The sequence below is a fragment of the Columba livia genome, chromosome Z (assembly GCF_036013475.1).
Source record: "Columba livia isolate bColLiv1 breed racing homer chromosome Z, bColLiv1.pat.W.v2, whole genome shotgun sequence".
Taxonomy (NCBI): domain Eukaryota; kingdom Metazoa; phylum Chordata; class Aves; order Columbiformes; family Columbidae; genus Columba; species Columba livia.
The window spans coordinates 25087149-25100251 of NC_088642.1; the positions used below are offsets into that span (position 1 = coordinate 25087149).

A 13103-nucleotide genomic window follows, 5' to 3' on the forward strand; every position below is an offset into this window, starting at 1 on the left:
TTTATGTGCCAGGGAGTCTTACATGGCTTTAATATTCCTAGGGATGAACAAGAAGCAGCAGAAGGTGTCAGCTAAAGATGAACCAGCTTCAGGCAGTAAGGGCAGTAATGCATCACAGGTACAGTACATTAGCCATCTCTAGGAGGATCTATGATTTTATACTTGGGAACTTAATAGCTGAAAAGGAGGTAATATACCTTTTGTGAAAGCTAACAGTTTTATTTTATTAAAGAAATCAACAGCTTCAGAGACTTCAAACATCAAATACACCCCAACTAGTTTTAGTAACAATTTATGGAGTATAGTGCAGGTCTTGTGCCTTTCTTTTCCAAGCAGAATAATTTGAAAAGAGTATGAAGATGAAATATAGATTGCATTATGACCCTTAGCAGGCCCTTGCTTTCTGAGTTTTAGACTTGCAGAAGAACGATGCAAAAGGAATTGAGAGCAGTTATTGCTGGAAAATGAGTAGCACTTCATTTATAGCAAGTCAGAATTTTCTTTTTTGTGATTTTTATATATTAAACCATTACAATTATTCTTTATCTAAAGCGAACTCATAGCATTTGTGTGTAGGGCTAAATTTTGAGAAAGAAATCTAGTACCTGTCTCCATAATTAACACTTAGAAATTACAGAATAATCTGGCTTTGGAAAGAGGTTGTTATGTAACAGCAGAAGCCCTCAGAAATGGGACAGCCAATGAAATATTAGGGTAGTGGTCAAAGAATTGGTGATCAAATGAATATTTTTTTTTCTGCTATCAATTTGTTTATCAGTAACATTCTGAGGTTTCTAATAATATTATTAATTCTATAATAGTTAGGAACTTTTCTTTCTAGATAAAGGTGTTCAAATCTGTCTTGCAATGAACCAAACAAATAGTATAATGATTTTAGAAATTCTTTTTCATTTAGAAATGTATTAGAAGGAATTTAGAAAGACTGCCTCTTTGTTCATTAATAAAACACTGAAAATAGAAGCCCTCTCCTTTGTTACTTTTTCACTCAGTTTGTATTACTGCACTAATCCAGTTTTCTCATGTTTTTACATCTCAGTCACAGAAGAAAGGACAACAGTCACAATTTTTGCAAAGCCGTAACTTAAAATGCATAGCCTTATGTGAAGGTAAGCTGAATGCCCTTGAAAAACTGTTTTAGTCATGGACACAGTGTTACTGGATGCAAATCAGCGAGACCTTTAGTTCCAGTATTGGTTGTTTTTAGGTAAGAGACTACTAGTAGGTGTGCGACTACTTGCTTAGTAGCTGGCTTTATCTTCCAGTTCAGAACATTTCCCTCTTCAAACAAAATCTGTAACACATGCAGATTTTTAATGAAAGACCCATATGCACATAGCGACTGATTATCTGGCCTGTGTTTCAAATGTGTTTATATTCCTAAGCCGTCAGGATAACCGAAGTCATGGCCTTTGGGAGCATTGATCTGCTGGAGGGTAGGAAGGCCATACAGAGGGATCTGGAGCAGCTGGAACATTGGGCTGAGGCCAACTGTATGAGGTTTAATAAGGCCAAGTGCTGGGTCCTGCACTTGGGTCACAACAACCCCAGGCAGGGCTACAGGCTCGAGGAACAGTGGCTGGAAAGCTGCCTGGCAGAGAGGGATCTGGGGGTGTTGATTGACAGCAGCTGAAGATGAGCCAGCAGTGTGCCCATGTGCCCAAAAAGGCCGACAGCATCCTGGCTTGTATCAGGAATAGTGTGGCCAGCAGGACTAGAGAAGTGATTGTGCCACTGTACTCAACACTGTTGAGGGCCCACCTTGAATCCTGGGTTCAGTTTTGGGCCCCTCGTTATAAGACATTGAGGTGCTGGAGAGAGTGCAGAAAAGGGTGACGAAGCTGCTGAGGGGCCTGGAGCACCAGCCTGATGAGGAGCGGCTGAGGGAACTGAGGCTGTTTAGCCTGGAGAAAAGGAGGCTGAGGGGAGACCTTATTGCTGTCTACAGCTACCTGAAAGGAGGTTGTAGCCTGGAGGGTGCTGCTCTCTACCCCTGAGTAGCAAGTGATAGGACAAGAGGAAATGGCCTCACATTGTGCCAGGGGAGGTTTAGATTGGATGATGGGAAAAATTTCTTCACAGAAAAGGTTGTCGGGCATTGGAACAGGCTGCCCAGGGAAGTGGTGGAGTCACCATCCCTGAAGGTGTTCAAAAGGCATTTAGGTGAGGTTCTTAGGGACCTGGTTTAGTGCTAGAGTCAGGTTAGGTTATGGTTGGACTCGATGATCCTGAGGGTCTCTTCCAGCTGAAATGATTTTGTAATTCTATGATTCTTTGTTTGAAACACTAACTTCCCACTTTCTAGCTCTTGACAAACGCATTAGATGCCTAAAAGTCAGAAAAAAATAGCTTTCCTATTGAATTTCCAAATAATTTTTCACTATTCATATTGTAACCAGTCTGTTCTATCTTGACTGCTTCAGAATTTCTGTGAAGTTAAATCCAGGGCGCATGAGTACAGTCATTCTTGAAAGACTTGAGTGTTCTTTTAATAACTAATGAAACCTCAGCAGGTTTTGAGAACAAAGAATTATGAAATATGAGTAAGAATTGTACCAGTAATTGGTAACTAGCCTCATTGGCCAAAAAAAAAGAAATTGTATTAAATGTAGTTTGCCCTTCATTTGGAGTATTTGTTTATTTTTAAAAGTAAAAATTAAGGCAGATAGTGGGAAATATGTTATTTCAAGACTGAAGCTTGAAGCTATATATGCTACTTTTTATATATATATATATATTATCAAATATTCAAGTGAAATATTTAATATTATTAAGAAGATGTCAGTCAACATGAAAATGCAATACATAAGTTTAGTTCTAAAACTTTCAGAAGACATGAAATGAATCTAAAGTTTACTATAGTTTGCTTGGCCTTTAATGTCCAAATTTTCCAAATAAAAATTTCATCTTTCACCAGGACTTTTTCATTCATATAATTCTTTCTTTACATTTATTTATGGATTATTTATGTTATAAGGGTGAATTTTGAATATTTGATAAAATGTATTTTAGATCATTCATATACACTTCATTTTTCTGTGAAAAGGAATGTTAAGGGAAGGTGGTCAGTATAGATTTTGAATAAAATTAATTACAAAATATAAATATTTGTTTAAAATAACATTTGATGGAAGAAATAGTATAAAAATTGAATATGTATTTATTCATAGTAGTGTTAGACTAGATTAGACTACACTAGACTAGAATAGAATCAACTGTTACAGTTGAAAGGGACGTACAATGGTCATTTAGTCCAACTGCCTGACCAGTTCTGGGCTGATCAAAGGTTGAAGCATATTATTAAGGGCGTATTCCAAGTGCCTCTTAAACACTGACAGGCTTGAGGCATCAAACACCTCTTCAAGAAGCCTCTTCCAGTGTTTGACCACCCTCTTGGTGAATAAATGCCTCCTAATGTCCAATTTAAACTTCCCCTGGTGCAGTTTTGAACCAGTCCCATGTGTCCCGTCACTGGATAGCCGGAAAATTATCTCAGAACCCCACTCTGCACCTCCCCTCCTCAGGAAGCTGTAGAGCAATGAGGTCGCCCCTCAGCCTCTATTTCTCCAAACGAGACAAGCCCAAAGTCCTCAGCTGCTCCTCACAGGACATGCCTTCAACCTTTTCACCAGCTTTGTTGCCCTCCTCTGGTCGCATTCAAGAACCTTCACATCCTACTTCAGTTGTAGGGCCCGGGGCTGCTCAGAGTGCTCAAGGTGAGGCTGCACCAACACTGGATCCAGCAGGACAATTGCCTCTCCTGACCAGCTGGTCATACCATGTTTGATGAACCCCAGCATGCACTTTGCCCTCTTGGCTGCCAGGGCAGACACTGCTGCTCGTGTTGAGCTCTGTTGACCAACACTCCCAGATCGCTTTCTGCAGGGCTGCTCTCCAGCCACTCATCGCGCAAGCTCTACTTGTGCTCGGCGTTACTCTGGCCTGGGTGCAGAATCTGGCATTTGAACTTGTTAAATTTCATTACTTCCCAGTGCTCCCATCTACTGAGATCCCACTGCAAGGCCTCTTGTCCCTCAAGAGAGTCAACAACACCTCCCAAACTGGTATCATCAGCAAACTTGCAAATGGTGCATTCAACTCCTGCATCCAGATCATTTATAAGTATGTGGAACAGCATTGGCCCTAGAATAGAGCCCTGAGGAACACCTCTGGTGACCAGTCACTAGCAGATGTAGCCACAGTTCACTACAACCCTTCGAACTCTGCCCTTCAGCCAGTTCTTTACCCAGCACACCATGAACCTGCTCATCTCACAGTTGGACAACTTGTCCAGAAGGATGCTGTTCAAATCCATTTATAGAAATATTTTCAAATACAGACTGATGGTGTAGCTTCTACCTAGCAATAAAAAGGTTTCTTTCCTGTGTTGTCCTCATTCTGCTACTAAACAACCTATCATCAAATACATTGCTGTTTTCTAAACAATGAGCAAGTTTTGGCAAGCTTTGTGATCCTCTTGAGTTGTAATTGCTAGGCTTATTTTTTTAAAATATTTTGTAGTAGTGCAAATACCAAATTTGTCATATCTCAGTTTCAGGCTTTCTCTTTAATGTCTTATTTTTGGCTCAGCCATCATCAAACAGAAATAGATTTGTTCCAAAGGCCGACTAGTTGACTCAGGTCCTCCTTAACAGCCCTATGGCCATTTAAAATCAGCTTTTAATAAATACAATTTTTCATTCCAGTTAGCAGCTGTGTTCCATACACCAAGCATCTGTATTTTCTGGAAAATATAACATATTCTGGAAACAAGAATCAAGTTCATCTCCCTGTTTGTATTAGCAGCCAATTCAGAGGCTACCCCACACCACAGACATGCAGTAGAAAACTTCACATTCCCAGAAGGCTATTTAAAGTGTATAAAAAAAGCAAATCTTTTAAAGGAGTATTTTTGGGGCATGTTTTCATCACTGTGAAATTTATTTTTTCCTTGATAGTGATAACTTCATCCGATCTGCACAAACATGGAGAGATATGGGTAGTTCCCAACACGGATCACGTGTGTACAAGATTTTTCTTTGTGTGAGTACAAAGTTTCTTTCAACGTTCAACTTCTGTTCGTCATAGACCTTTTGGCCCATGTGCACTCAAATAGTTGTAACTGAAGTAGGTAGAAGATGTTTCTTACTAATTCTTTAAAGTATTGCTTCATTTTTTATCTGTCTCTGTACTTTTGTTAGGAAATGTATGAATAAGCTAATTACAAAGGTTTAGTAGATGTTTTAGTTTAGAATAAATGAATGGAGAGATAGTAATTTTTCACACTCTATAGCATTACCTCGTCATGCAGTAGTCTATCCATGTATCGTAAAATATAATTTCTATTTGGCTTTATACATTAAAACTGAGGAATTCATTAAAGACTTCCTGCCTATGATGTAAACGTTTTCCCTCTCACCTATGACACGTTAACACATAGAATAAGCACTCTTGATTATCAAATGAAACAGAGTTTTGGATGTTTTTACGTAGATCAATAAAACACTAATTTGATTTTATTTTCTATACCTTTTTTTTTTAGTTATGAAGATGGTCAAGTGGGTGATACAAGCATAAACACACAGGAACCAAGCATTCATAAAGAGATTCTTCGAGTCATTGGCAATCAAACCGCTACTGGTTAAAAGGACCACTCTTAAATAAATGTGATATGGAAGCCTTCCTCAGTCTCAAAGCTGGATTTTGAACTGAAGAAGATGCAAAAAAATAATTTATTATTATTCTAAGCAAATTAACCCTTTGAATACTCAATGTTTTCTTACTTAGTGTTTCTTATCTCATCAAAATACCTGAGATGGTATGAATTAGCAACTGTAGGGGTGCAAAGGCTATTAATATACTACACCTAATAATAATTAAACAGGCATTTGGGTTGCTCACAATAAACAGATTTTAAAAAGGAGTTTTGTGCCGATATTTTTATATTAAACTTCAATTGGAGGTTTTAGTACTCTATATTGGTATTTTAAATTTAGAATGATTGAATTATAAGTGAGGGGGAAGATTTTATGGCAAAGCACCTGTATTATGCAGGATACTTTGCAATCAGTAAAATATTCTCGTATTTATCACAATAAAAGGTTGTCTGGAAAATGTCAAATTAAAGAGGTTGCTTACCTGCAGCTATCTTTGATTCATTTTATTTTACACAAATGAAGCTAGGATTTAGAGTCAAAGGTTAAAGCAAAAATTTATTTTTATTTAATGAGTGAGAGAAAGCAAAAAGTAACTAATGTGATGGTATATGTCCAGTTTTCTTTATCTTCTCTTGAAACACTACCTTATCCATTAAGCAGCTCAACTGCATTTTTTTAATTACAGAAGCCTAGCAAACATCTGGAAATCTTGAAGCTGCTAGCTTCCTTTTTACATTTTTTTTTTAATATACTAGATTTTATAGTTTCTTTAGGTCAACAATGTTCTTTAATGTTTTCATCTTAATTTCTGTGAAACTGCTCTGTGCTTAAATTTAGCCACATATTTAAAAGTATGTGCTGAATTAAGGCTTTTACATTATTGAGTTGATTATTGGTACATCAGAAAATACAAACAAATGCAAAATTTTACTGCTTTTCTCTTGGTGAAATATTTTTATCAATTTATTCCTAGGGGAAAACAGGCCAATTCAAATCTGTCCTTTAAATTAGCAACTGTTTTTTCCAAGTGGGCATGATGGCAACCCTAGGTAGGGAGGGACCCAGTCTCCAAGGCATAAAGCCTGATGAGTGCCCTTGGCAGCCCTCGTGGTAGCTATCCTGAAGCATCAGCCACACCCTTGAATATGGAGAGCAGTTCAACGGACCAATCTGTGCAACTACTATAGTCCACCTCAGAAGGCAAAATAGACTGTATCCCCTATTATGTTGTTTTCATACTAAAGATACTGAAAAGCCAAATGACAGCACAACAGAGCACAGGCGTGTTTGTTTCTTTTAAACAGAACTGCATTATATGTGCTGTAATGGATGATTCCTTCTTTCTAGTTCAAGCTACACTCCCTTATTACTTGCTGCAGTTGAAGTACCCTTCAAGTAAAATAGTGTTATTTGGCGTAGGAGCTCGTACTTGGAGATGTATTTTAGCATTCCAGACTTACTGGGGACTTCATTTTTTCTGGGTTCACACCCAGATTAGTAAAGCAAATCTGTTTTTCAAGTTCCCATTTTGCTATTGGATTTCTTTCGACTTTCACCCCAATTTCGTGGATTCCTAACTTGAGAATCACTACTCTAATTGTTATGTTTTGAGTTGGGGCACAGGTTAACTTCTTGAAACAAAGAGGATTCCTGAAATTTATCTGTCTGTGTAAGGCCTGCCTTAGGTTGTGTAACTGCACAAGATCAGCATAATTCAGAAGCCGAGCTGAAAGCCCAGAATGACCATCTCCATAATTTACCATGCTGTATGTGTCTGAATCACTTTGTTTTGCAGAACAAAAAGAAACTAGGAAGCAAGTCCGCAAAGATATCCTACGTTGACTTGCTCAGCTGATAGTCCACCACCCTGGGAGGCCCCCACAAAAAACTAGGAGAAAGTAAAGGTGACCATGAGTGAACTGGAGAAGCCAAGTAAGCAATCATCTTCCCCATCCCACCACGCTGTAGCAGTGTCACAAGTGAACTTCTTGAAGGAAGAAACTTGGAATGTAGCTATGGCAGTGACAGCCTTGGTTTACATGGTGGGTCATGATACTGGCCGTACACGATGCTGTCGTAAGTACAGCCACTGGAAAGAGGAGGGAAAATACATCTCTACCAAATTTTAAGACTGCTCAGAGGTTTATTTTAAATAGATGAGCAGGAGGAAGGGACAGTGTGGAGGAAAGCAAGGCTCTAAGGTATATGGAGGCCTTGCTGTTGTAGGGTGCCCACTTCAGGGCATTACCCACTGAGGCGAGTGGCTTAGGCATGAGGGAGATGGGGGGTAGCCAAGAGTACAAGGCAGAATGTGGTGAGTGCAGACATTACAAAGCAGTGGGAGAGGGAAAAAGTCTTCAGGGAGAAAGCTCTGAAGGAATGAGGGGGTTGCTGGTAAGAAAATAAATTTCAAAATTAAAAAAAAAAAGGAGCCACCAAATTACTAAGAGATGGTCTTAGCACTCAGCTCCCACACAGTGTAGAGGAGGAAGAGGGCCTGGGAGAATGAAGCTGCACTGGATTAAATGCAAATGGATTAAACTAAAATTTACTTGCTACACTGTCACTTTACTTGCTACTGTCACTGTTTTCTTTAGCCAAAATATTAATGAGAAAGTTCTTCTAAGGAGTTACGTTATCTTTAGGTGGACATTGGTCTTCAGATCATTTAACAAAGTGTTAGTTCTTGTAGTTTTTAAAAGGCGAGGGGAAAGAGGGAGGTTCTTTTAAGGTCTGTTACTCAAAAATAAATAGCCCTTCTATAGCAAACTTCAAAGCTGGAACAAAGACTTTATCACCATTAACTGAAATGAAAAAGCCAAAGGATGAGATTTTCTTTGAAGGATTTTTTCTTCATGGTTTTGTCCAAGGGTGGAGGTTGCATATTGCCAAATTCTTCCAAATGCCCACATTTACATTAATTCCAGGGGATGAAAAATAAAAAGCCAGGGTCATCTGAGCAAAGGCCTTATGTTTTCCATAAAGCCCTTGCATTTGCCTTCCTCTGTTATCGTGCACATGTATTGTTGACAGGCCAGTCTTTGTAACTCCCACTGTAAAGATGTAGGCTTTTCACATATAGCTTTTAATGACAGAAAATAGAGCCCCAGGCTCTACTATCTCACCTGGTAGAAATCTCAATAAAGCCATAGCTATTGATCTGTGACCATCTCCAGCACAGAGCAACAGAGGGAATTAATGTGAAAGAACTTTCTAACTTTTTCCTACATCCCACAACACGTTACAAGCCCTCAAACAGGGAAGGTATGACAGAAAAATTATATTTACTGTAGTGTTGCACCCTAATTATGAATTGCCATATTTATACTTCTGAATATTTTAACCATTAAGAAAAGAATCCTAAAAGATATTTGAGATTCAGGCAGATATTTAACATTCAAAGGGTTAAGCAATTTATCTTCTCCTGTTATATGAATCAGCATAGCTGTATTTTCTTCAGCAGTGCTACACTGTTTTGATCACCTGAGCCTTTGACTCTGTATTACTTATCATAAAATGACCAGTTTGTATAATATTGTGCTTAATATTTTACAGGAACTAGTTGATGACACTGGAATTGTTTATGCTTGTATTTTTCTCTAAAGCCCTTGAAAAACTGTTATGGATGCTGTATAATTTTAATATTATAGCTGTTGGTACTAAGAAATGCTTCTGATGAATAATGCTAAGATTATGCTTTCTTTAATACAAATATAAGATCACTCCAAATGAAGACTTCGTGCTTAGATCATACTTTGCTTCTAAACCACTACCTACCATGGAAATAATTAGCGTACTTTCAACATAGACAAGTACAAAGTGAAAAAAAACAAAACACACACACAAGAAAGAGAGACAACTGAATGTGGAGATTCATGGTTTAAAAGGAAACGCTTAAAAAAAAACTGAACAAATATAAAAACAGTATCTAGTTACTTAAGCATTGTATTAATTTAGATGGATTTCTTGGCTCTGGAAAATGTAAGTCAGGTGCAAAGACTATGAGCCATTGCTGACAGGAAGGTCGTGCTTTGGGAGCAAAAGCGCTCTGTAATCTTAGCATTTTCACAACAGAGAGATTTGGGGCCTGATCCTGCACTGTGCCCAGCAGCCACTGGAGGTGCTGAGGATCAGGCTTTTGAATAAACGTGGGTGTTTTTTGTAGTGGTCACTCCTCACTCTCATGGTAAGTCTTTTTAGGAGCTGCTGAGGCGAGGGCGCATTGCCACAGGGTCAGCGTGCAGACTCCTGCATGTCGCCTGACCTGTAGCCCCAGTCGAGTCTCGGCTTCTCCTGGGCTTTGTGATGGCAGGAGAGCAGCCATGGGGAAGCGGGGCGTGGGGCAGAACGGGCTGCGAGGGCCCCGGCAGAGGGAGCTGAGCTTTGCAAGGCTCCTGCAAGCACTGGGTGGCATCTCTACTACCTGCCAGTGCTGTGGTCAGCGTGGTGGCAGTGCTGCAGGGCCCAGCTGGCACTGGCCTCACGGCCACTTGTCCCTTGGGGCACGCAGGAGCCTGCAGCGCTTCATTTGCAAACACCAAGGCGTTAATTGGGTGTCCTGCACAATTTTGTTACAGACACTACCTCAAGGTGAAAGACGAGCCTGTTGACTAAACTGAGCAAGGTCTTTTGTTTGCAGAGCAGTAAAATACGTGCAGGGCTGAAGGCTGTTCAGAAAGGATCTTGAGTCTAGTCAGCCAGGACTGTGACAATAATTACATTTATTCTGTAAAATGCTCAGGAGTGGAGGGGGATTTGTAATTCATAAGGGGATAAATAAAAAAAAAAAAGGGAAGATTTACTCCAAGCACAGTGGTGTTCTGTGTGCACGGTGTCCTATAAAATGCACAAGGATGTCGCCAATAGTTTGAATTCCCGGATTTGGGGTTGGAAACGCCAGATCCGAAAGCACAGAACTCCTCTGTCTGTTCCTGGGTGGCAGTTCCGTACCCTGCCTGCCGGCCACCAACACCAACGGGGACTATAAAATACCTTGAGCTGCTGTTTTGTAGCATTTTGATTGTGTTGCTTCTGCTAAGTTTGAGTCTGCCGCAGAACAGCTACGATGTAAATTACTACCCACTACACTTTGCATTGGGATTTTGTATACATACTAGGCATAAGACTTTTGTAAGAAAAAAAATAAATTCCAGTAGTTTTTAGCTGAACATATCTAGCCTGCGAAAAACCTGCTGAAGAATAGATTACATTAAACATGTACCAGCAAGTCAGTAAAAATAGTCCTTATACAGACTCATTCAATATAATTTAATGTACTAAAAATAATTTTTGAATTTACCCAGTATGTATTGTATCTTTGAATCTTAAGAAGCAGCCACTCCTTTATGTAAACATAAAATATGCCTATGTTTCTTTTAACTCTACAGCCTTTGTTTCTCTGAATAAATTTATTAAATTCTGTGCACAAAATAGTACTGCAGCCTGCTATTTAGCCTATGGTGCCTTAGAGTTACTACAAATATTTGACAAAATGTACATAATGTAAATACTGCCAGAAGATCACTAAGGCCAAATATTTTCTCTATTCACTTTTTACTGCACTTGCTTTCTATTGCTATTTAAGCCTCTTTTATCCAGCTTTGTAACAGTTATAACATTCTAGCCAATGTAAATGTTTACTTTCAATAAATCAGAATTTGTTCAACAAGTACTGTGCATTTGGGCACTATTTTGAGAACTCTGTTCAAAGTTAAAACAGTCTTCGAAGAATTAAACTGTGTCTGAAGCAGTTTCTTGACTTTTGCTAATCTCAACAACATCTAAAGATTATGCTATGCTTTTACACATATTGGAGTAAAATTTTTCTGCAGTCATCTTCTTAAAAACACTTAGATGAATAGTAAAACCAGATTTCAATGTTGTGTTTATCTGAATGGGTTACACAACTGGTTCAAAACAGAGATACTGGAATTAAAACAGTATTTTGCGTATACAGTATCATATAAAATGCATAAGGATGTCTCAAGATGCATTTTGTAATTGCTTTTAAAGAAGAAATCCTCTTTTTCAATAAAGCTGGTTTCGTCCTGAAAACACAGCAAGTATATGACAAACTATGTTGTACTTTAATGTGGGTATGTTTAAAGTATAAGTGCACATCTGCAGCTCATAAAATATGCAGACGTTTGTGGGACTGGTTATTAATTCAGTGAGTGTACTGTTTTTTTCACTATGAGCTCATTTTAATTATATGGCTTGATATTACCTTGTATCTTTTGAAAGCTTTAGCTTTTGCTTTGTTAAATTTATTATTTTGTTATTTTAAATTTTGGATTGGAAAGGTCAAAGTAGTACTATTCTTTTGAGTGCTGTTACGTGTTTTACACAAACATAACTATGTGAGAAAGGAAAAAAATACATTGTCGCTGCCCTAAATGACTGATAATTTGCCTTTCATTAGAAGCATGCAGACTGGAGGTTGAATTCTAAAATGGAAAAGATATCCCATATTTTGGGAATCTTAAATTTGGAAGAAACAGTACCTTCCAAGCTTGCAAAACAAGAGCAGAGTCAGTAGTGAAATCTCAGACTCCACTAAAACGAGTACCCAGAGATGTCAAGAGCAACAGGATTTATACCAGCTTTGGCTTAACTGCTGCTCCAAGTCTCTGCATTTCAGGCTCTCTATATACCCATCAATAGTCAATTTTCTGTTGAGAAAATTTGCGGCATATTGAATTCATCTGTTCCATAGTTCAATGTGGGACCCAAGAGATTAATAATCCAAACCTTATTGACAGCAATACAACATTATTGCTATAGACCAGAGCTGTTTTCAAATGCATACGTTGTCTTCTGGACAGGAGGAAGAGCAGAAAATCTTCTAACAAAGTATCTTATAGCCATTGGAAAAAGTAGGTGCTGCATTCATTGAAGTGTGTTTGCACACTTGACCAACTTTCTTTTGTTGTGGATTGCTGTGCAGTGCAGATTGCAGCAAATAATTTTGCACAGGTCACACAGCCTGGGTCCCCTCCGAGACGGATTTGTCCACCTGAAATATTGGAACGCTGTTTAGATAGAGCTGTATTGAATGAATGAAGTCAACAGCAGCTGAGGGACACAACTTTGCTGTGTCCTAGCTCTCAGCATAGTTCAAGCTCCTAAGTTACCAGAGAGAAAAAAGTCTTAAGGAATATAACAAAGGCTTACTTTAGGACTCCATGCCTTGCAAAAGCCTAGTGTCAAAATAGGTGAAAAAGAGGAACAGCGCATGGGGGAAAAAAGAAAAAAAAGCAAAACAAGAAAAACAAGACACCACAACAATACTTTTTAACTTGGCATTTTTGAATCACAGAATCACAGAATGTTAGTGATTGGAAAGGACCTCAAAAGGTCATCTAGTCCAGTCCTCCCGCCAGAGCAGAACACCTACATGTGGTTACACAGGAAGGTGTCCAGGTGGGT

The 13103-nt window shown here is 38.7% G+C and overlaps 1 protein-coding gene across 2 annotated transcripts in view; it reads left to right on the forward strand.

Moving 5' to 3' along the window:
• The window catches only part of PARP8 (poly(ADP-ribose) polymerase family member 8), a 122407-nt gene extending 112999 nt beyond the window's left edge, over nucleotides 1-9408 (forward strand). The window contains exons 23-26 of one of the 2 annotated variants that reach the window (XM_005500872.4): nucleotides 42-118; nucleotides 1058-1127; nucleotides 4977-5061; nucleotides 5561-9408. In XM_005500872.4, the coding sequence (XP_005500929.1) occupies nucleotides 42-118; nucleotides 1058-1127; nucleotides 4977-5061; nucleotides 5561-5663 (335 nt within the window). In that variant the 3' untranslated portion in view covers nucleotides 5664-9408. The remainder of the gene's footprint in view (nucleotides 1-41; nucleotides 119-1057; nucleotides 1128-4976; nucleotides 5062-5560) is intronic. The other variant, XM_065045182.1, reaches the window with a different exon arrangement.
• The last annotated feature ends 3695 nt before the right edge of the window (nucleotides 9409-13103 follow it).